The sequence below is a fragment of the Theropithecus gelada genome, chromosome 19 (assembly GCF_003255815.1).
Source record: "Theropithecus gelada isolate Dixy chromosome 19, Tgel_1.0, whole genome shotgun sequence".
Lineage (NCBI taxonomy): Eukaryota > Metazoa > Chordata > Mammalia > Primates > Cercopithecidae > Theropithecus > Theropithecus gelada.
In genome coordinates, this window is record NC_037687.1 from 4,625,207 (window position 1) to 4,645,977 (window position 20,771).

At 56.5% G+C, this 20,771-nt stretch overlaps 1 protein-coding gene across 1 annotated transcript in view; it reads right to left on the minus strand.

The window, feature by feature from the left end:
• DPP9 (dipeptidyl peptidase 9) overlaps positions 1-20,771 on the minus strand; it is a 51,186-nt gene that overhangs the window by 4,764 nt on the left and 25,651 nt on the right. The window contains exons 11-21 of the mRNA XM_025365985.1: positions 18,866-18,966; positions 15,257-15,434; positions 14,209-14,371; positions 11,753-11,832; positions 10,442-10,594; positions 9,640-9,775; positions 6,153-6,298; positions 5,191-5,337; positions 3,875-4,027; positions 3,092-3,234; positions 155-266 (exon numbers count right to left, since the gene is read on the minus strand). Of these exons, the coding sequence (XP_025221770.1) occupies positions 155-266; positions 3,092-3,234; positions 3,875-4,027; positions 5,191-5,337; positions 6,153-6,298; positions 9,640-9,775; positions 10,442-10,594; positions 11,753-11,832; positions 14,209-14,371; positions 15,257-15,434; positions 18,866-18,966 (1,512 nt within the window). The remainder of the gene's footprint in view (positions 1-154; positions 267-3,091; positions 3,235-3,874; positions 4,028-5,190; positions 5,338-6,152; positions 6,299-9,639; positions 9,776-10,441; positions 10,595-11,752; positions 11,833-14,208; positions 14,372-15,256; positions 15,435-18,865; positions 18,967-20,771) is intronic.

The following is a 20,771-nucleotide window of genomic DNA, read 5'->3' on the forward strand; positions in this document are numbered from 1 at the left end:
GCGGGGGCATGGGGCAGTGGGGTGGGGGGCTGGGAGCCCCAGATCCCCCAGGGAACCCCTGATCACAGTGGGAAGCCACCCCGCCTCCCCCCACCCCCCACTTCCAGGGCTCTGTTGGCTCGGGGAGGGGCCGAAGCCCCCAAGGGCCACCCACCTGGAGCTGGTAAGGTTTCCCTGCTCGGATCAGTTGGGAGACGAGGAAGTTTGTGTGGAAAAAGTGCACGTTTTCGTCCAGGAAGCCATGGAGGATGAGCAGGCGGTTGGGCCTGGTAAACAGAGGGGTAAGGGTCTGAGGCCAGGGATTGTCTGCGGGGTAGGTAAGGGAACTGATCACAAGGTCAGGAGTTTGAGACCAGTCTGGCCAACATGGTGAAACCCCGTCTCTACTAAAAATATATTTTAAAAAAATTAGCCAGGTATGGTGGCAGGTGCCTGAAATCCCAGCTACTTGGGAGGCTGAGGCAGGAGAACTGCCTGAGCCTGGGAGGCAGAGATTGCAGTGTGCTGAGATCGCGCCACTGCACTCCAGCCTGGGCGACAGATCAAGACTGCGTCTCCAAAAAAAAAAAAAGATTCAGTAGCGGTACACGCCTGTAGTCCAGCTACTCGGCTGGCTGACGTGGGAGGATTGCTTGAGCCCAGGAGGTGGAGGCTACAGTGAGCTATGATCATACCACTGCACTCCAGCCTGGGTGACAGAGCAAGACCCCATCTCTAAATTAAATTGAAAAAACAAAATAAAAATAAAACCCCAGGCCGGGTGCAGTGCCTCATGCCTGTAATCCCAGTACTTTGGGAGGCCAAGCTGGGTAGATTGCTTGAGTCCAGGTGTTTGAGACCAGCTTGGGCAACATGGCAAAACCTTGTCTCTACAAAAATATTTAAAAGTTAGCCAGGCGTGGTGGTGCACACCTGTGGTCCAGCTGAGCCTAAGGCAGGAGGATCACCTGAACCCTGGGAGGGTGCAAAATGAGCTATGATTTAAAAAAAAAAAAAAAAAAAATGCTGGGCACGGTGGCTCACACCTGTAATCCCAGCACTTTGGGAGGCCAAGGCAGGTGGATCACTTGAGGCCAGGAGTTCAAGACCAGCCTGGGCAACATGGTGAAACCCTGTCTCTACTAAAGATACAAAAATTAGCTGAGTGTGGTGGTGCACGCCTGTAATTCCAGCTACTCAGGAGGCTGAGGCATGAGAATTGCTTGAACCCGGGAGGTGGAGGTTGCAGTGAGCTGAAATTAAGCCATTGCACTCCAGCCCAAACAACAGAGTGAGACTCTCTCAACAAAACAAAACAAAAACCCACCTAGGTCTGCTGCTCTCTGTGGTCTGGAGTATGGCCTGGGCTACTGGTGAGGCCAACATGTGGCCTCACCAGAATCGGCTGCCCTAGCCCTTCCTGTCCGATATGGGAGCCAGTGGCCACACGTCGCTGTTGAAATTCCAGTTTACATTCATCCAAATTAACTGAACTTATAAACCCATTGAGACAGAGCACAGATTGATGGCTGTCCCGGGACGGGGAGTGACTGCTAAGGAATGGGAGCAGGGTCTGACGCTGGAGTACTGGAAAGGTTCTGGAGCCAGGGAGCAGCCACACAACACTGCAAATGCACCGAGGGCTGCTTTCAGGTGACTTTTAGGTTCTGTGAACTTTACCACAATAAATTATTATTTTTTGAGACAGAGTCTCGCTCTGTTGCCGAGGCTGGAGTGCAGTGGGGTGATCTCAGCTCACTGCAACCTTACCCTTCCAGGTTCAAGCGATTCTCCTGCCTCGGCCTCCTGAGTAGCTGGGATTACAGGTGTGTGTCACCACACCTGGCTAATTTTTATACTTTTAGTAGAGACGGGTTTTCACCGTGTTGGTTAGGCTGGTCTTGAACTCCTGACCTCAAGCAATCCACCCACCTCAGCCTCCCAAAGTGCTGTGATTACAGATGCGAGCCACCGTGCCTGGCCTATTGTTATTATTATTGTTTTTGAGACAGTTTCTCTCTGTCGCCCAGGCTGGAGTGCAGTGGCGTGATGTTGGCTCACTACAAACTCCACCTGCCGGGTTCAAGCGATTCTCCTGCCTCAGCCTTCCGAGTAGCTGGCATTACAGGCATGTGCCACCACACCTGGCTAATTTTTTATGTTTTTTTGTAGAGCTGGGGTTTCACCATGTTGGCCAGGCTGGTCTCAAACTCCTACCTTAAGCGATCCTCCTGCCTTGGCCTCCCAAACTACCCAGGCAGATTCTTTTTTTTTTTTTTTTTTGAGTCGGAGTCTTGCTCTGTTGCCCAGGCTGGAGTGCAGTGGCACTATCTTGACTCACTGCATGCTCCGCCTCCTGGGGTCATGCCATCCTCCTGCCTCATCCTCCCGTGTAGCCGGGACTACAGGCGCCCACCACCACGCCCGGCTAATTTTTTGTATTTTTAATAGAGATGGGGTTTCATTGTGTTAGCCAGGATGGTCTCAATCTCCTGACCTCGTGATCCACCTGCCTCGGCCTCCCAAAGTGTTGGGATTACAGGCGTGAGCCACCGCACCTGGCCCGTGCCCAGGCAGATTTTTAACCCTCCAGGTGACTCATGGGACTCCAGGGAACATTTTCTGGAGATGTGCCAGAAAATGGGAACACTGTTTTCTCTCCATCAGAGAATAAGACCCATGTTAAAAGCACAAAATAGGACATCTGAGCTGGTCCCTGGCCCTGCGGACATCTATGTCCAGAAGCACAAGACAGAGGCTGTGATGGGGCCCCGTGCAGGATGCAGCACAGGGGAGTGGGGGACGCCTGCCTGTGAAAAGCAGTGACTCGAATTCCCTCATCTTCCCCAGGGCAGGGCTGGGAGCCTCGTTCCCCAGACAAGCATCCCCAGGTGCCCCTTCCTGCAAGGTGCAGTGAGGAGAGAGGGTGGGCAGGAGGGGACTGTGAGGCACATGCAGGCAGACACCACCACAGGAGTGCAGGGCAGAGGTGGGAGCATGGCCTGAGGCTCCCGGGGTGGGGCTGGCTGGGGCAGGAGACACCTGATGGAGACAGCAGGTGCCGGGGTGCAGAAGCCCCAGGGAGGACCGCAGGGCAGGGCAGCGGCCTTACTCGTTAGGCAGCTTCTCCACGTGCAGGGCCACAGAACCCGCCTCATAGCCATGCTGGTTGTTCTCGGGGACGTCCATGTAGCGCTCAGTGTACCCTGTGTCATAGGCCATCCAGACGGTGACTGGGGCGCCCGCGATGGCCACCTGAGGGACACAGCAGACAGATGGGGGCAGAGGGAGAGAGAGAGAAACAGGCGTCGGGTCCTAGAGCCAGCATCAGCCGCTGTCCCGAGGCCGCCCTGGAGCCCGTGAGGAGCGTTCATGCACACGGGACTGGCAAGGGAGGGGCCCTCAGACCGCGTGGCCCCTGTGGACGGTGCGTGGCTCGGGGTTGGGCAGGGTGCCACAGGCGGGCAGGTGCGGCCCCTCCCCGCCGCCGCAGAGGGCCGGGTCCCACTGCCCGTCTGCCTCCTCCTCCTCCTCATCGCCGCCGCCCCGCAGTGCCCTGACTGCCGCCGGCCTGGGGCCCCCCCGCCGCTCTGCACACCATGCCCCACCTCTGCCCATCCGAGGCCGGGGTCCCGGGCTCAGCCTCCCACAGAGAGCTGCTGGCGGGGTTTTGTGCAGCCGGATGCCATCCTGCGGTCGGTGGTGGCGGGCAATGAGGAGGGGGGCTCGGCCCCGTGGGGCTGCTGCGGGGAGAAACAGCCACGTGGCAAGGCCCCTGCCGAGGCGCCTCCCCGGGGGGTGGGCTCCGGGTGGCGCGGGCGGTGGGCAAACGCGGCGTAGTTGGGGAAGGGGGCGGGGAGGGGCGCGGCTGAGGCCGGCCAGGGGTGGGACTCACCTTGAACACCTGGGGCTTGTGGATTAGCCCCATGAGCGAGAGGAAGCCCCCGTAGGACCAGCCATGGATGGCAACTCGGCTCAGGTCGATGAAGCCATACTTCTCCGCCACGAACTGCAGGCCCTCCACCTGGTCCTCGATCTCCACCTGGCCCTGAGGGATGAAGCCGGGCACCTCTCAGTGGCCTCCTCCCGGTGTGCCCCTCCCCTGCAGTGACAACTCTGCTCCTTTCAGGGCATCTCTCCTTGTTGGATGAAAAGTGGCTCACTGGAAACCCCCTGTCCCTCCAGGCCTTGCCAACCCTGCCCGCTATCTGGGTGGCTGGACAGATCCAGCAGCCACCCTGCTCTGCCACCTCCCAGGTGAGTGGCTCTGGGAGCCACATCCCCTCTCAGGGCCTCAGTTTGCCCATCCCTAATACAGGGACATTAACAGGAAGAGGACCCATTTTCCAGAGGGCACGAGGAAGAAAAAGACAGGGGTGCCCAGGCATGTGCAAGGGCACGAAGAATGGCTGGTGCCGTCACCGTCGTCACTACCAGCCACATCCCCACCACCGCCACTGCCACGGTTTCAATGCTGGTGTCCCCTCTGAAGTCCGTGCTGAGATCCCCACTGCGGCCTTTAAGTGACTGAGCCATGGGGCCCACTCATGTGAATGGGATGAGGGGCCCTTATAAACGGGCCTGATGGAGGCAGGGCACGCCTTTTCCGCCCCTCACAACCCCTCTGCCGTGTAGGAGGCAGCACAGGGCCCCTCTGGAAGGTGTGCCAACCAAGCGTCCTCCTGGGAACGGAGCAGCCCTCCCCGACACAGCCCTGCCTTGGCCTTGGACCTCCCAGCCTCCAGAACTGAGAGACTTTCATTCTTTATAAATCCCCAGGCTGTGGGGCTTTGTTCCAGCAGCGCAAAGCGGCTGAGATGGTCGCCATCACCACCGTCGTCATCACCACTGTCGGCACAACTTCCACGGCCACTGGCCCTGGCCAGCCCCGCCCTGGGGACTTCCTGCGGACCCGGCCTGGCCTGCGGTGTCTGGCTGCATCTGGGTTGCAGCCTCTTGGGTTCTGTGTGCTCAGGCACCAGGCAGGATGGACGGATGCCTCTGTCCTTGCAGGGCACAGCCCAGAGCTGAGCAGCAAAGCATACGTCCCCTTTTGTTCTAAAAGGTCGTCTCATTGAGCCTGCGTCGCCCCAGCCAGAAGTGCCCTTCTGTGGGGGGTATTCCAGAGCCCCCCCACGCCCCACACCCACACGGCCCGGGGCTCCCTTCCCAAGACCGGAGGGACCCAGAGCAACAGGGAGGAGTTATTACCATTTGGTTTTTCAGGGCCCCTTCGAACCGAAGCCCCCGCTGACAAGAGCCCCTGCCGTCAATCACGACCACGGCGTAGCCCAGGGAGGCCAGCGTGTTGAGCCGCAAGTACTTGATGCCTTTGAAGGAGTTATTCACCAGCTGCACCTGTGGGGAGGTGAGGGGCAGCAGTACAGCAGGAGATGCTGGGCAGGACGGGCTGAGCAGGGGAGATGCCAGCAGGCTGGGGACTGGGCCGGGCCAGGCTGGGACCTTGGAGCCTAATGAAGGCACCTGTGCCCTGGAGGCTCTGGATGGACACCTGGGAGTGACAAGGCGTGAGGGGCCCACACTTGGGACCCTGCTTGGGAGAAGGGAAGGCCGCTGTCAGGCTCCTTCTCAGCTGGGCCACTGCCCCAGTCCTGCCTGGAACCACCACTCTGGCACGATGGACAGTGGGGTGGCTCACTCTCAGGTGGGGCCACCTGGGCGCTGCGGGGTGCTGAGCAGCCACTCTGGGCCAGGGGAACTCCCAGTGGTGATGAATCACAAAGTCCCCAGACATCGCCCCGTATCCTCTGGGGGAACAGAGCTGCTCTGGGTAAGATGTGCGCCTGAGATGGTCCACCTGCCAATCTGCTGCCTGCTCCTGACCCCTGCTCCAGGAATTGGGCCCAGGGCCCATGGCCACCTCTAACCTGGAGACTAGGGGGCTTCCCAGAGGAACAGAGGAGTCAGCAGGTGGAGGGGTAAGGGGAGGCCATCCGGGCAGGGTGGGGAGCATGCAAACGGGCACAGAGGCAGGAGAGTGAGGGGCTCTGAGGACCCTGTGTAGTCAGGGCAGGCGGGATGGGCTGGAGCACCAGGCAGGTGGCCAGGGAGCCTCCTCCGGTTGACCCTTCTATGGCTGGCGCTTGAGTGGGGATGGGGAGTCCTCAGGTGGATGGTAGGGTGGGGGCCTTGGGGAGCAGGTGTGCACCCACCTGGGGGCCTCCATAAACAAAGAGGACGGTGGGGTGCTTCTTCCCTGGCTGCAAGGCGTGGGGCTTGTAGATCATGCCGTAGAGCCGCACGTCTGAGCGCGTGTGGAAGTGGAAGATCTCTGGAGGCACGTAATCCGGGGGGCAGCCTGCGGGAGACAGGGTGGCTATCTGGCTGCCCAGGGAAGCCACATCTGGCCGACACGCTTGTTCTCCTGCCCACCCCAAGCCTCGGAGGGTGGACCAAAGCACCTCCTCTTTTCCTGGGCTTCCCGAGAGTTGATAATTGAAAAAAAAAAAAATTTTTTTTTAAATTAAAGTAAGATTTGTACAGTTTTTGTAGAGATGGGGTCTCATCTCCCTGTTGCCCAGGCTGGTCTCAACTTCCTGGCCTCAAGCGATCCTCCCACCTCGGCCTCCTGAGTAGGGTCACTGCTATTTTTGCAAAGCAACAGTGGTTGTCCAAGTAGGATGGTGGGGGTTTTTCTTTTTTTTTTTTTTTTTAATTTTTTTTTATTTTTATGTTTTTTCTCTTTATTTATTTATTTATTTTTTGAGACAGAGTCTGTTGCCAGGCTGGAGTACAGTGGCGTGATCTCAGCTCACTGTAACCTCTGCCTCCCGGGTTCAAGCGATTCTTCTGCCTCAGCCTCCGGAGTAGCTGGGACTACAGGCACACGCCACCATGCCCGGCTAATTTTTTTGTATTTTTAGTAGAGATGGGGTTTCACCATGTTGGCCAGGATGGTCTCGATCTCTTGACCTCGTGATCCACCCGCCTCAGCCTCCCGAAGTGCTAGGATTACAGGTGTGAGCCACAATGCCTGGCCCTCTTTTTCTTTTTTTTTCAAGACAAAGTCTTGTGATCTCGGCTCACTGCAACCTCCACCTCCTGGGTTCAAGCGATTCTCCTGCCTCAGCCTCCTGAGTAGGTAGGATTATAGGCGCATGGCACCACGCCCGGCTAATTTTTTTGTATTTTTAGTAGAGAGAGGGTTTTATCATGTCGGCCTAACTTGTCTCGAATTGCTTGTTTTTTTTTTTTTGTTGTTGCTGAGATGGATCCTCATTCTGTCACCCAGGCTGGAGTGCAGTGGCATGATCTCAGCTCACTGCAACCTGCACCTTCCGGGTTTGAGCAATTCTCCTGCCTCAGCTTCTCCAATAGCTGGGATTACATGTGCTCGCCACCACGCTTGGCTAATTTTTGTATTTTAGTAGAGATGGGGTTTCACCGTATTGGCCAGGTTGGTCTTGAAATTCTGTCCTTAGGTGATCCACCCACCTTGGTCTCCCAAAGTGCTGGGATTATAGACGTGAGCCACCACAGCCAGCCATCGAACTCCTGACCTCAGGTGACCCGCCCACCTTGGCCTCCCAAAGTGCTGGGATTACAGGCGTGAGGCACTGCACCTGGCCCAGTTTTTTCTTTAAATAAATGTATGTAGGTAAATTTTGGTGGGGCAATTTATAGGAAGATGAGTAAAGGGTACTACAGGTCTACGGGTAGCAGAAGTTTACTGTGGAGGGCCAGATAGCAAATATATTGGGCTCTGGGAACTGGGCGAGGCAGGGCACACACTCTGTGCCGTGTCTCTACGTCATCTGTTGCAGTAGCGCTATGTGGCCACAGACCACACAGAGGGACTGCACGTGGCTGGATTGGACAGCAGTCGGCCTGCTCCTAGTGCAAGCAGTCTTCAAACGTGGTACAGACTAGGAGTTTTGGGAAACAGTGCCTCGATCCTCAGGGCACTGGGGTTCTGGTCTCTGCCCCCACTGCTAGGCTGCCCGCCCTGCTGAGCCCCTTCCCCTCCCTGGCCCCCATCTCTTCATCTGAAGCCAGGGCCCCAGCTACTGGCCGTGTTGGTGTGGACAGGAGCAGGAGGACTGGGCTGTGGAGGGAGGCCTGGGATCTGTTTCTGCTCAGGGGTTGAGGGCATCACAAAATGCTTTCCAGCCCACATAATACCCAGCATATGCTGGAAACTCGTTGTGTCTAGAATGTTCTGGAAGCCCACCAACACAGCAGAGACGGGCCACGGTGGATTGTCCTTGTACTGAGTGATGCCTGGGAGCCTGGCAGTGTGCTGACCCACTGGTTTTCATCCCGCACTCTGTATATACAGTTTCGTTGATAAAGAAACACTTCATAGTGATACGCTGATGTGTGTGACGGAGGCAGCACTGGAACCCGGAGTCACCAATGCAGGGTCCTGGCCAACCTCCAGGTTCTGGGCAAGGTGTCAGGTTGTCTCATTTCCTGAGGCCCCCCTGTGACTGACCCTTTGCTCCTTTTCCTGATAAAGGCCTCGGAGTGTCGACTCTTGAGCAGGTGCTGCTGTAAGCGGCAGTCTCTGGGCCCGGGACACCGTAAAGGGCCCTCTGCGTGCTGCTGTGGCCAGGACTCCAGGGTTCTGGAGGAGGTGAAGTGGAAAGCCTGATAACCACGGCGGGTTTCAAAGCAGTGTGGGTGGACTCTGGCATCCCGGCCACCCCTGTATGGAACGCCACTGTTCAAAATGTTTTTTGTGTTTTTTTTTTTGAGATGGAGTCTCGCTCTGTCGCCCAGGCTGGAGTGCAGTGGAGTGATCTCAGCTCACCGCAACCTCTGCCTCCCAGGTTCATGCCATTCTCCTGCCTCAGCCTCCTGAGTAGTTGAGACTACAGGCGCCCGCCACCACGCCCGGCTAATTTTTTGTATTTTTTGTATTTTTAGTAGAGACGGGGTTTCACCGTGTTAGCCAGGATGGTCTCAATCTCCTGACCTCGTGATCCGCCCGCCTCAGCCTCCCAAAGTGCTGGGATTACAGGCGTGAGCCACTGCACCTGGCCCAAAATGTTTTTAATTTTTAATTTTTTTAAGAATCAGGGTCTTGCTCTGTTGCCCAGGCTGGAGTGCAGTGGTACAATCACAGCTCACTGCAGCCTCCAACTTCTGGGCTCAAACGATCCCCCCACCTCAGTCTCCTGAGTAGCTAGGACTACGGGTGCACACTACTACACCCAGCTAATTTTTAACATTTTTCTAGACGGGGGCCTTGCTGTGTTGCTCAGGCTGGTCTCAAACTCCTAGGCTCAAGCAATCCTCCTGCCTTGGCCTCGAAAGCACTGGGATTACAGGCAGGAGCCACTGCGCTGGCTGATGAAGATGTTTACTTGTCACCTGCCCACTACTCTGGGAGCTCCCAGTGACAGGGTCTGTGTCACTGGTTACTGTTTTGGCAGGGGGCTGGCACGGAGCTGCATCTCTGCCGGGTTCTGTGCAGGGCAGCCCTTTACTGCAGCTCGGACCAGGACTGTCTCAGACGGCAGGGGCTGCTGCTTATGTCCTATGACAAGTTCCCGATGCCTGAGAGGGCCCTGGGTGCTGTGCGAGGCCAAGCAGGCCGGCTCCAGGCCTCTGCCTCTTCCCGCAGCATGGGGCCCTTGTCCCGTTTTACAGCCGGGTGAGCGGAGGCTCCCGTGGGGTGGGGCAGGGGCTACTCACTGGCTGCCTCCATCATGCTGGCCCAGAAGCGGGGCTGCTTGTGCAGGGGGTCGTCGTCGGGGCCGCTCAGCTTGTAGACGTGCACGCAGGGTGGTGTGCTCACGCTGCTGTAGTGGCTGACGAACATGTCGAAGTTCTGGGGGTGGAATGGGGCGATGAGCTCCACAGGACGCTGCTATCCCCTTTCCACTGGGTGCTGACCGCAAATCCCAGGCAGCTTCCCTCCCGCTCGCCCCATCCTGTCATGAAACCTCAAAACTCCACCCACTGCTGCAAGGCGGGCACCACTGCCGTCGCCCCATTCTGCAGAGCAGGAAACTGAGGCCAGGAGGAGTCTGTCCCCCGGCCAGGGGCCTGTGGACAGTCACCAACGCCCTGGATCTGCCAAGGGCTCTGCCGCTGCCCAGGCCTGCACACTTGCTGGTTCCACAGCTGGCAAACTGCAGCTGACTCATGCCCTGGACTAGGGGTGGCCCTCTGCATGGCCACCGCCAGACATTCTAGAATGTTCTGAGAGGCTAAGGGCCATATCCCACTGCACACAGAGCGGCAGGGCCCAGGCTCAGTGGACAGGCACTGGGAGGGCTCCACCACTTACTAGCCTGGGGGTAGCAGTGGGCAATTCACTCCCTTCCTTGTCTTACCCAGGAGGCAGGGGTGGGCACCACCTGCCCCAAGACAGCTATGAGAATGCAAAACCATGAGAGTGGCCCTGAGTGCTGTGCCCGGCCATCAGGGACTGCTCTGGCTGGGAGCTGTTGGACAGGCACAGGGCAGTGCTGCGAGGCTGGGCGGTACCCACCTGGCTCATGGAGCAGCTGTGGGAGAAGCCGGGCGTGGTGAGGCGCACGATCTCCCCGGCCGCCTCATAGCTGACCACGTAGAGGTGGTGCTCCAGCGGCGTGTCCTTGGTGCCCTGGAAGTACACCAGCTTGGTCTCCTCGTTGACCCAGATCTGCAGGGGGACAGGAGGTCCTCGTGGTGCATCCCAGATGCCCCTGGGCCCATGCCCCTCTCCATGCCCCACAGGAGTGGGTCCCATGTTCCTCGGACTGGGGACGCACGCTGTTCTCTCCCAAGCCTGCTTTAGGGCTGGAGATGAACTGTCCCTGAAAGATGCCCTTATCTGGCCCCGAGGGCTGGGAGCAGCCCCTGGTCGAGCTGGGAACTGCGCATCCTCAGGTGGGACCTGGGGCCTGAACTCTACCCCCAGACGACTCTCTCCGGGCTTGAATTGGGAGGGCCCGCCAAGCCAGGTGGGAAGGCCAGGGAGGGCACCGTGCCCAAGACAGAGGCTCAGGGGAACCCAGCAGTCCCCAGCCTGGTCAGCCATTCCTCTAACCCAGGTGCTTGGGTTCAGAAGTGGCAAGGCCCTGCCTTTCTGTGGGAAGCCCTAGCAGTGGCATCTCCTGGAGGAGCAGGAGGACAGCCTGCACTGCGTGGAGCAGCGGGGCCCCTCCTTCACCTGCGCGGGGACACCAATGGTCTCGAAACAACTGCTACTGCCCGGGAGCGCGCAGACTTTGGCTGATGCCTGGGAAGGAGCCAGGAGGCCTCCGAGCCCCGAGGGAGGAGAGGGCATCGCCCGTGCCCAGGGCCTGAGAGGCCGGTGGAGGCAGCTGGAGCCTGGGGTGACTAGGGACCCCAGGACGTGAGGAAACTGAGGGTAAGTGGTCTCCCGGGACAGTGGGGCACGGGCTTCCAGTGCAGGGAGCATCGCGCCCCACAACAGGGCAGCTGGACGCATGGCCCCAGAAGGCCTGCAGAGGACACGCTTCCTCTTTCATGATTTCTAAAAGGCTTCCAATGTTTTCCTTAATTTCAGGGTGAAAGGATAAAGCACATGAATGGCACAATGTTCAAGATGAGACAGGGAGGTGATGAAATGATTGGCTTGTGTGTACGGTAGACACTGCTGAGGCCTGCAAAGTGCTGTAAAGCAGGGTCCTCACAGGTCTGCGTGCGTGTGCACGCACGTGAGTGTGTGTGTGCATGTGTGTGAGATTGAGTATGTGTGTATGTGTGTGCGTGTGTGTGAGAATGTGTGTGTGAGTGTATGTGTGTAAAACACACATGTGTGGATCAGGGGAAGGCTGCAAGGAGACCCTGGTACCTTGGAGCCGTGCCTCGCCAAAACCTCCCATTCACCGCTGGTCAGAGCAATCTCTTCCTTAATGGGGCACTTAAATTCATCTGGAAGGAAAGAAAGAAGGGAGGTGAAGGGGCCTGGGAGGTGATGCAGGCACCCAGGCCAAATTCCACCCAAGGAGACTCGCCATGGAGCCACTGAAACCCTGGGTTGCCGTGAACTCAAGACACCAGCACAGGCCACTGCGTCAGACCTGCCAGACAGGAGAGGAGGCCTGCGGGGCCTGTTCCTGACATGTGGATGGCAGGCCCAGTGTTTCCCATGAGAAACCAGGAGGCCCCTGGCTCACTAGTGTAATCCCAGCACTTTGGGAGGCCGAGGCAGGAGGATTGCTTGAGGTCAGGAGTTTGAGACCAGCCTGGGCAACATAGTGAGACCCTGTCTCTCCAAAAAAAAAAAAAAAAAATTAGTCAGGCATGGTGACGTGTGTCTGTGGTCCAAGCTACTTGGGAGATTGAGCTGGGAGGACTGCTTGAGCCCAGGAGGTTGAGGCTGTGGTGAGCTATGATCACACCACTGCCACTCCAGCCTGGGTGACAGAGCAAGAACCCGTCTCAAAAAAAAAAAAAAAAGAAACAGGAAGAGAAACCAGGAGTCTGGATTTTCATTGGAATTTCCCAATTTTAGAACCCTCCAAAGGCCACATGACATGTGTGTGTGGTACAGGGCTGGGGGGGTGGGGGTGGAGCCAACTGGGCCTATGACCTCTTAGGACACATTAGGACTTTGTAGAACCAGACTTTTTTTTTTTTTTTTAAGACGAAGTCTTGCTCTTGTCGCCCAGGCTGGAGTGCAATGGCGCAATTTCGGCTCACTGCAACCTCCATCTCCTGGGTTCAAGTGATTCTCCTGCCTCAGCCTCCCAAGTAGCTGGGATTATAGGCGCCTGCCACCATGCCCAGCTAGACTTTGTATTTTTAGTAGAGACGGGGTTTCACCATGTTGGTCAAGCTGGTCTCCAACTCCTGACCTCAGGTGATCCACCTGCCTCAGCCTCCCAAATTGCTGGGATTACAGGCATGAGTCACGGCGCCTGGCCGACTTTTTTAGGGGAGCGAGGGGGTAGAGACAGGGTCTAACTATGTTGCCCAGGCTGGCCTTAAACTTCTGGGCTCAAGCGATACTCCCACCTCGGCTTCCCAAAGCGCTGGGATTCCAGGTGTGAGCCACCACCCCGGCTGGAACAAGACGCTGGTGAACGCTAGGGCTAGAGACCAGGGCTCTGCTGGTTTTATTATTGTTTTTTTGTGGGGGTAGGAGGGTTGATCTCACGTTTGAATTTTCAGCAGGTAAAGAATGACAGTGCGGGGCGTATCATGGCATGCAGCAGAAACACACTGAGACGGTTTGTAACTGAGGGCTCACTGTCCTTTCTTAACCTTTTAGGTCTAAACAAGCTGTTGGAAACGTGCCTGTCAGGAGGGACGAACAGCACGGGAGGGCAGACGTGGTTTCCCTGGCGTAGAGGTCTGGGTGGGGTTACTTGTAGCATCGGGACCTGGGGAGGACAGGGGTTCCCACCCAGCCCCAAGACCCAGGCTCCTGCCCGCGTCCTGACGTGTTCCTTCTGATGCAACGTCACTTGGGGTCACCTCCTTGCCATGCACCTGCCGTCTAGGAGATGCGTGGTGTGCGCTGGGGGCTGAGCAGGGTGCTGGGAAATCTGGTGTGCACACCTCACAGGCCCGGGGTCCCTGGTGACACTGCAGCAGCCTGGAGGGTCTGTGCCCCTGGAAAGTGGCAGCTGTGGCTGGCTCTACTTGAGACCACATTTGAAACGTGAGTGCTCGGGCCGGCCCATTTTCCCATAGGGGGCAAAACGAGCATGTACATGAAATCCCAATGCCAGGTGGTGGTGGCTAAGCCAGACACAGAAAGCAAAACACCAATGAGCCGAAGACAGCTCCCCTTCAAGATGCTCAGCCAGTCTGCACTGGCCGCATCCCACCCAGGAGGACCCTGATGCTGGCGTGAGGCAGTTGTCACTCCTCGGTCCACACTGTACTCAGCTCTGCGGCAGCCTACGGCATCGCCCATCCCTGGCTCATTCGCCCCTCAGCTCCTGCACTCCCGGACGCCTCGCTCCCTGGGGTCTCTGTCCCCTGTGTTGGGGGACGCCTTGGTTGCTGTGTGGGCTCTGCCCTCAGAGGGCACCGGACCACATCTAGGGACATCTGTTATTGTCACAACTGGAGGTGCTCCTGGCATGTAGTGGGTGGAGGCCAAGGACGCCACTCAGCGCACAGGAAGGCCCCACCCCAGAGAACCACCCGGCCCTGGCGTCCATGGTGTCCCTGCTCTAACCTGGAAGAGCCTGGGCCTGGCTCCTGGACCACCCCGCCTCTCTATCCAGACGTGACCCTTGGGAGCTCTGTCCTGTCCCGGGACAGAGTCGACAGCATTCGTCATGCTCTGCTCACCTTCCCTGGGGCTGAAGGGCTCACTCCAGTCGTAGCCCTGGGATTTTAAAACGGCGGTGACTTTGTACAAATGGCAGAAGCCGGTCTTGCACTCATTGGCGCGGAGAAAGCAGAGCTCGTCCTCTCCCTCTGACTGGGGGAAGGGATAGAAGATGTCATGAACCTGTCCAGAAAGGGGAAAGAAGATGTGTCAGAAGGTGTGGGTGGCTGGGCATGGTGGCTCACACCAGTAATCCCGGTAGTTTGGGAGGCTGAGGCAAGAGACTTGCTTGAGCCCAGGAGTTTGAGAGATCAGCCTGGACAACATAGTAAGACTCCACCTCTAAAAATAAATAAATAAATTAGCCAGGCATTGTGGTGCAGGCTTGTAGTCCTAGCTACTCAGGAGGCTGAGGCGGGAGGATCACTTAAGCCCAGGAGGTCGAGGCTGCAGCGAGCTATGACCGTACCACTGCACTCCAGTCTGGGCAACAGAGCAACCCTGTCTCTAATTAGGAAAAAATAAAATTAAAATAAAAAGCCAGACGCGATGGCTCACACCTGTAATCCCAGCACTTTGGGAGGCTGAGGCAGGCGGATCACAAGGGCAGGAGATCGAGACCATCCTGGCTAACACAGTGAAACTCCATCTCTACTAAAAATACAAAAAATTAGCTGGGCGTGGTGGCGGGCGCCTGTAATCCCAGCTACTCGGTAGGCTGAGACAGGATAATTGTGAGACTGGATAATTGCTTGAACCCGGGGGGAGGCGGAGGTTGCAGTGAGCCGAGACTGTGCCACTGCACTCCAGCCTGGATGACAAAGCGAGATTATCTCAAAAAAAAAAAAAAAAAAAAAAGATGAGGGGAGAGGCTCCAATAGCTGCCAGACTCACCAGCTCCGCAGACCCTCTTCCCTGCCAGCCAGGGATGGCCAAGGCCTGAGCTCACTTCTCCACATAAGGGCAAACCCCACCCGTCATTGGCACTCAGCCTTCTGGGACGTGGGGGTGGGGGCAGTGTGACTTCAGGGCCCAGGCAGACACACAGCTAGCGCTTGTCCCGCTTACATTGATCCAGACATTGGTGACCTCCTCGTACACCACATACGGCTGGACGTTCCTGGGGACAGCTCTGGCAGAGGCTAGCCGCTGCTCCTCATTCTCTGTGCTTGGGATGAACAGGGCCGGGGGGAGGAGGACGAGCTGGAGCCACTGCTGGGGACGGTCCAGGAACATGGCCCAGGCACTGAGGGGGAAGATGATGGGAAGATGGGAGGGAAGCTGGGAGCCTCAGTGTCCTGCAGAGAAAAGCTGGGGACGCGGCGTCCAAACCCGTGTGGAATTAGGGCTGGGCTTCCTGCGCTGGCTTCACCTGCACTTGGCCAAGTAACCCTACAGCACCCACAAGCTTCCTTCCTGGAACATGCTTAGGGGAGGACAGGATGGGTGATGAGACTCCATGATCCAAGTGTTCTGGAAACAATGGCCTCTCTGCTTTTAGAGGTGGAAACGAGGAGAAGCTGTAATAGTTTCTCCTCTTCACTGACTCCTCCGCCCACAGTTGCTATCCTTTATTTCATCGCTTGCTTTATTTTATTTATTTGTGTGTTTAATTTTTTGAGACAGAGTTTCACTCTTGTCCAGGTTGAAGTGTAGTGGCACAATCTCGGCTCACTGCAACCTCCACATGCCCGGTTCAAGTGATTCTCCTGCCTCAGCCTCCTGCGTATCTGGGATTATAGGTGCCTGCCACCACACCTGGCTATTTTTTGTATTTTTAGTAGAGACAGGGTTTCACCATGTTGCCCAGGCTGGTCTCGAACTCCTGAACTCAGATGATATGCCAGCCCCAGCCTCCCAAAGTGCTGGGTTTACAGACGTGAGCCACTGCACCTGGCCTAAATGAACAATTTTTAAACTTGAATTTATTTTAAGAGGAGATGTCAGAATTCTACGTGGAAAAGAAGCACCTCCACACAAAGAGAGAACAACGAAAACCAAACCAATGGGAAGCATCACAGGGATGTAAAATACTAACTAGAGTGGGTGCCGGGGCTCAGGCCTGCAATCCAAGCACTTTAAGAGGCTGAGGTGGGTGGTTCAAGACCCGCATGGGCGACATGCAAGACCTTGTCTCTACAAAAAAAAAAAAAAAAGAGTCCAGGCACAGTGGCTCACGCCTATAATCCCAGCACTTTGGGAAGCTGAGGCGGGCAGATCACAAGGTCAAGAGTTCGAGACCGTCCTGGTCAACATGGCTGAAACCCCGTCCCTACTAAAAATACAAAAATTAGTTGGGCATGGTGGTACGTGCCTGTAATCCCAGCTACTCGGGAGGCTGAGGCAGGAAAATTGCTTGAACCTGGGAGTCAGAGGTTGCAGTGAGCCAAGATCGCGCCGTTGCACTCCAGCCTGGCGACAGAGCAAGACTCCATCTCAAAAAAAAAAAAAAAAAATTAAAATATTAGCCGGGCGTGGCGACTCACACCCACAGTCCTAGCAAACGTACATATGGAAGCAGCACATAATAGAATTCATTGTTAACATTCCACTGGAAGGCCGGCCGTGGCGGCTCACGCCTGTAATCCCAGCACTTTGGGAGGCCAAGGCAGGCGGATCACAAGGTCAGGAGATCAAGACCATCCTGGCTAACACGGTGAGACCCTGTCTCTACTAAAAATACAAAAAATTAGCCGGGCATGGTGGCGGGCGCCTGTAGTCCCAGCTACTCGGGAGGCTGAGGCAGGAGAATGGCGTGAACCCGGGAGGCGGAGCTTGCAGTGAGCCGAGATCGCGCCACTGCACTCCAGCCTGGGGGACAGAGCGAGACTCCATCTCAAAAAAAAACACAAAAAACAATAACATCAAAAAAATTATTAGCCAGGCATGGTGGCTCTGGCCTGTGACCCTAAGTTCTCAGGAGGCTGAGGTCGGGGGAATGCTTGAGCCTAGGAGTTCAGGGGTGCAGTGAGCTATGATTGTGCCACTACCCTTCAGCCTGGGCCATAGAGCAAGACCCCATTTTTACACAAAATATAAAAGGAAAGGAGGCCTAGCAAGTGTGTAGGGCAGGGGAAGCAGTTTTTCTGTGAAACAGGCCCGGATATGAAATACTTTCAGCTTGGTGGGTCATAGTTTCTATCATAGCTACTCAATTCTGCCACTGACAGTCTGCAAACAAGTGGGCGTGGCTGTATGCCAACACAACTTTATGCATGGACGCTGAGATGTGAATTTCACATCACTTCCATGTGTGATAAAATCTGCTGTGGATCCCCTCCCTTCTGCCCTCAATCATTTAAAAGCATAAATGCCACGGCAGAGGCGGGCCAATCACCTAAGGCCAGGAGTTCAAGACCAGCCTGGTCAACATGGTGAAACTCTGTCTCTACTAAAAATACAAAAATTAGCCGGGCATGGTGGTGGGTGCCTGTAGTCACAGCTACTCGGGAGGCTGAGACAGAAGAATCTCTTGAACCCAGGAGACAACAGTTGCAGTGAACCGAGATCGCGCCACTGCATTCCAGCCTGGGCAATAGAGTGAGACTTCATCTCAAATAATAATAATAAATAAATAAATAAATAAAAGCATAACTGCCGGCTGGGCACTGTCTCACGCCTGTAATCCCAGCACTTTGGGAGGCCAAGGTGGGCAGATCACGAGGTCAGATGGAGACCATCCTGGCTAACACAGTGAAATCCCCGTCTCTACTAAAAATACAAAAAATTAGCCGGGCGTGGTGGCAGGCGCCTGTGGTCCCAGCTACTCAGGAGGCTGAGGCAAGAGAATGGCGTGAACCTGGGAGGCGGAGCTTGCAGTGACCGAAATTGCGCCACTGCACTCCAGCCTGGGCGACAGAGCAAGACTCCGTCTCGGGGCAGCGGGGGAAGCGTAACTGCCATTTTGAGCTCATGGGATGTATAAAAACAGGCAGACAGCCGGGCGCGGTGGCTCACACCTGTAATCCCAGCACTTTGGGAGGCCGAGATGGGTGGATCACGAGGTCAAGAGTTCAAGACCAGCCTGGCCAAGATGCTGAAACCCCATCTCTACTAAAAATACAAAAGTTAGCCAGGCGTGGTGGCAGGCGCCTGTAATCCCAGCTACTTGGGAGGCTGAGGCAGAAGAATTGCTTGAACTCAGGCGGCAGAGGTTGCAGTGAGCCGAGATCACGCCACTGCACTCCAGCCTGGGTGACAGAGCAAGTCTCCGTCTCAAAAAAAAAAAAAAACACAGGCAGAGGCTGAATTTTGCCCACTGGGGTTTGGGGCCCCCGTTCAGGGAAGCGGTAGAGTTTTCTCCTCGACAAGGGTGGGAGGTTGGGGAGTGAGTCCAGGGGAGCACCTCTACTTTGTGACTGAGTTTTTCTGAGTCCGAGGTCTGGGGACACCTGAAATCCCCTCTGTAGGTCTCCTCCACATTCTGGGTAACTGGATCAGCGTGTCCTGGTGGTACTAACACTGGGACTCGTAAGTCCAGTGTGTCATCCTCAGACTGGCTAAGGTCAGGAAGGCCCTTTGGACACTGGGCTGAGGCCTGTCCTGGCGGTGGCACTGCGGGAAGACATGTGAGCAGATGGAAGGAATGGCACAAAAGGCCAGGAGGCGGATTCAGTGGCTGCTCAGGGTCCAGGGCCCCGCAGGTGAATTCCTCAGGTTCCAGCCGGAGACACTCACTATTTGCCATCCCGGGTCCACCCGGCCCTGGCGATGTACTCCACCTTCGGGAACAGCGAGCTGAAGGGCTGCACCAGCTCCTTCTCCTGGGTCGAGACGATCTGAAGGGAAACAGGTGTGGGTCATGCCCTGGCCTGCCCGGCGCTGCTCGGAGGAGAAGGCCACTGCGCAGGGTCCCGTCATGTTCCCCCCAGATTCATATGCTGGAGTCTCAGCCTCCAGAACCCCAGAACGCGACCTTCTTTGGAAATGGGGCCACTGGAGATGTACTGAGTTAAGACAAGGTTGTGCGGACGAGGGTGGGGCCTGATCCAGCATGACTGCTGTCCTTAAGGGGGGACACATGGACATAGACACACAGAGGGAGGCCGTTTAGAGAAGAGAATCGGGAAGCAACGGCCACCAAGAAGCCATGGAGAAGGAGCCCCCTGCCAGCACCTTGGTGTTGGACATTGTCAATTTCGACTGAGTTCCCAGTCTGTGGTCCTTTGTCATGGCCCGAACAAACGACTACACCCAACTGGGGCAGGTGGGCTGGGTGAGCCAATGGCGGCACCCCAGTGGGTACCTGGACCCCAAGGCTCTGGTCTGGGCTATCCCTTAGAGCCAGGTGGCTCTGGGCAAGCACAGTCCCCAGACCCAGGGCTTCCCCATGTTAAACGGGGCTGGCACAGCGTGTCCAGGGTATTGAGAGACAGGAGACCTGGGGCTTCCTCGAACCTAAATGGGGCTGACATGGGATCTCCAGGGGATCTAGAGAAAGGGGACCTAGGGCTTCCTTGTGCCTAAACGGGGCTGGCACGGCGTCTCTGGGGGATCGAAGGGAGAAACGGCAGCAGGGCCTCCAGCTCTACCACTTGAGTGGGTCACCAGTCCCACATCTCCAAGCTGCCTTGTTTGATTGGCGTCACCCAAGTCCACCTAAAGACTCTGCACGTCTGAGAGTGCAAGGAGCCACTAAAACAGTCTGGCGGGGCCGGCTGCAGTGGCTCACGCCTGTAATCCCAGCGGTTTGGGAGGCCGAGGCAGGTGGATCACTTGAGGTCAGGAGTTCGAGACCAGCCTGGGGAACACGGCAAGACCCCATCTCTACAAAACCCACAATTAGTTAGGTGTGGTGGTGCATGCCTGTAGTCCCAGCTACTCAGAGGCTGAGGCGAGAGGATTGCCTTGAGCCTGGGAGGTTGAGGCTGCAGTGGGTCATAATTGCACCAGTGTACTCCAGCCTAGATGACAGTGAGACCCTGTCTCAAAAAACAAGAACAAACAAGCAAAGCAAAAGCCCAGCCTGGAGGGAGGCTTCATGTGGATCCCTGGCAAGGCCACTCAGACTGACCACCTCAAATCTGCCAGAATGCTCTGTCAAGAATGCAAAAGAGGTTCGGAGAGGGCCTAACCAGGTCAAAAAGCACCCACAACCCTCCAAATTATGAAAACAGGTACGTTTTATCTTACATGCTTCCCCAAAACATTGTATCATTTTTGCAAAAGTGCACAAGGGCCTCCTTGGTTTGTCCCTGCCTCCCATCCTCTGGCTACGTAGGGGAAAGGAGGGATTCCCTGGACACCTGTGTCCCCATCGTCATCTCGTCTCCTCTGCCCCAGCCTCTTTGGTCCAGGGCTCCGTCTGTGAGTTCTCCAATGTGATGTTACTTAACTTCCTGACACCTTTCTGGGTCTTAGGGGATTTGCAACTTCCGAGAGAATGGATCGGTGTGGGGCTATTGGGGGTCCCCAGGGAGGGCAGGGACGTGAGAGAAGGGAGGGATATGCTGGGCTGGAGCGGGTGGCTGGGGAGACGGGCGCCGAGGGAGATGTGGTCACTGGTATGATCTGCTGGTGACCGTCTCGCTGCAGGGTGATGATACCTTTTGCTGCCTGATAGCGCCTACAGAGTGTGGGGTCC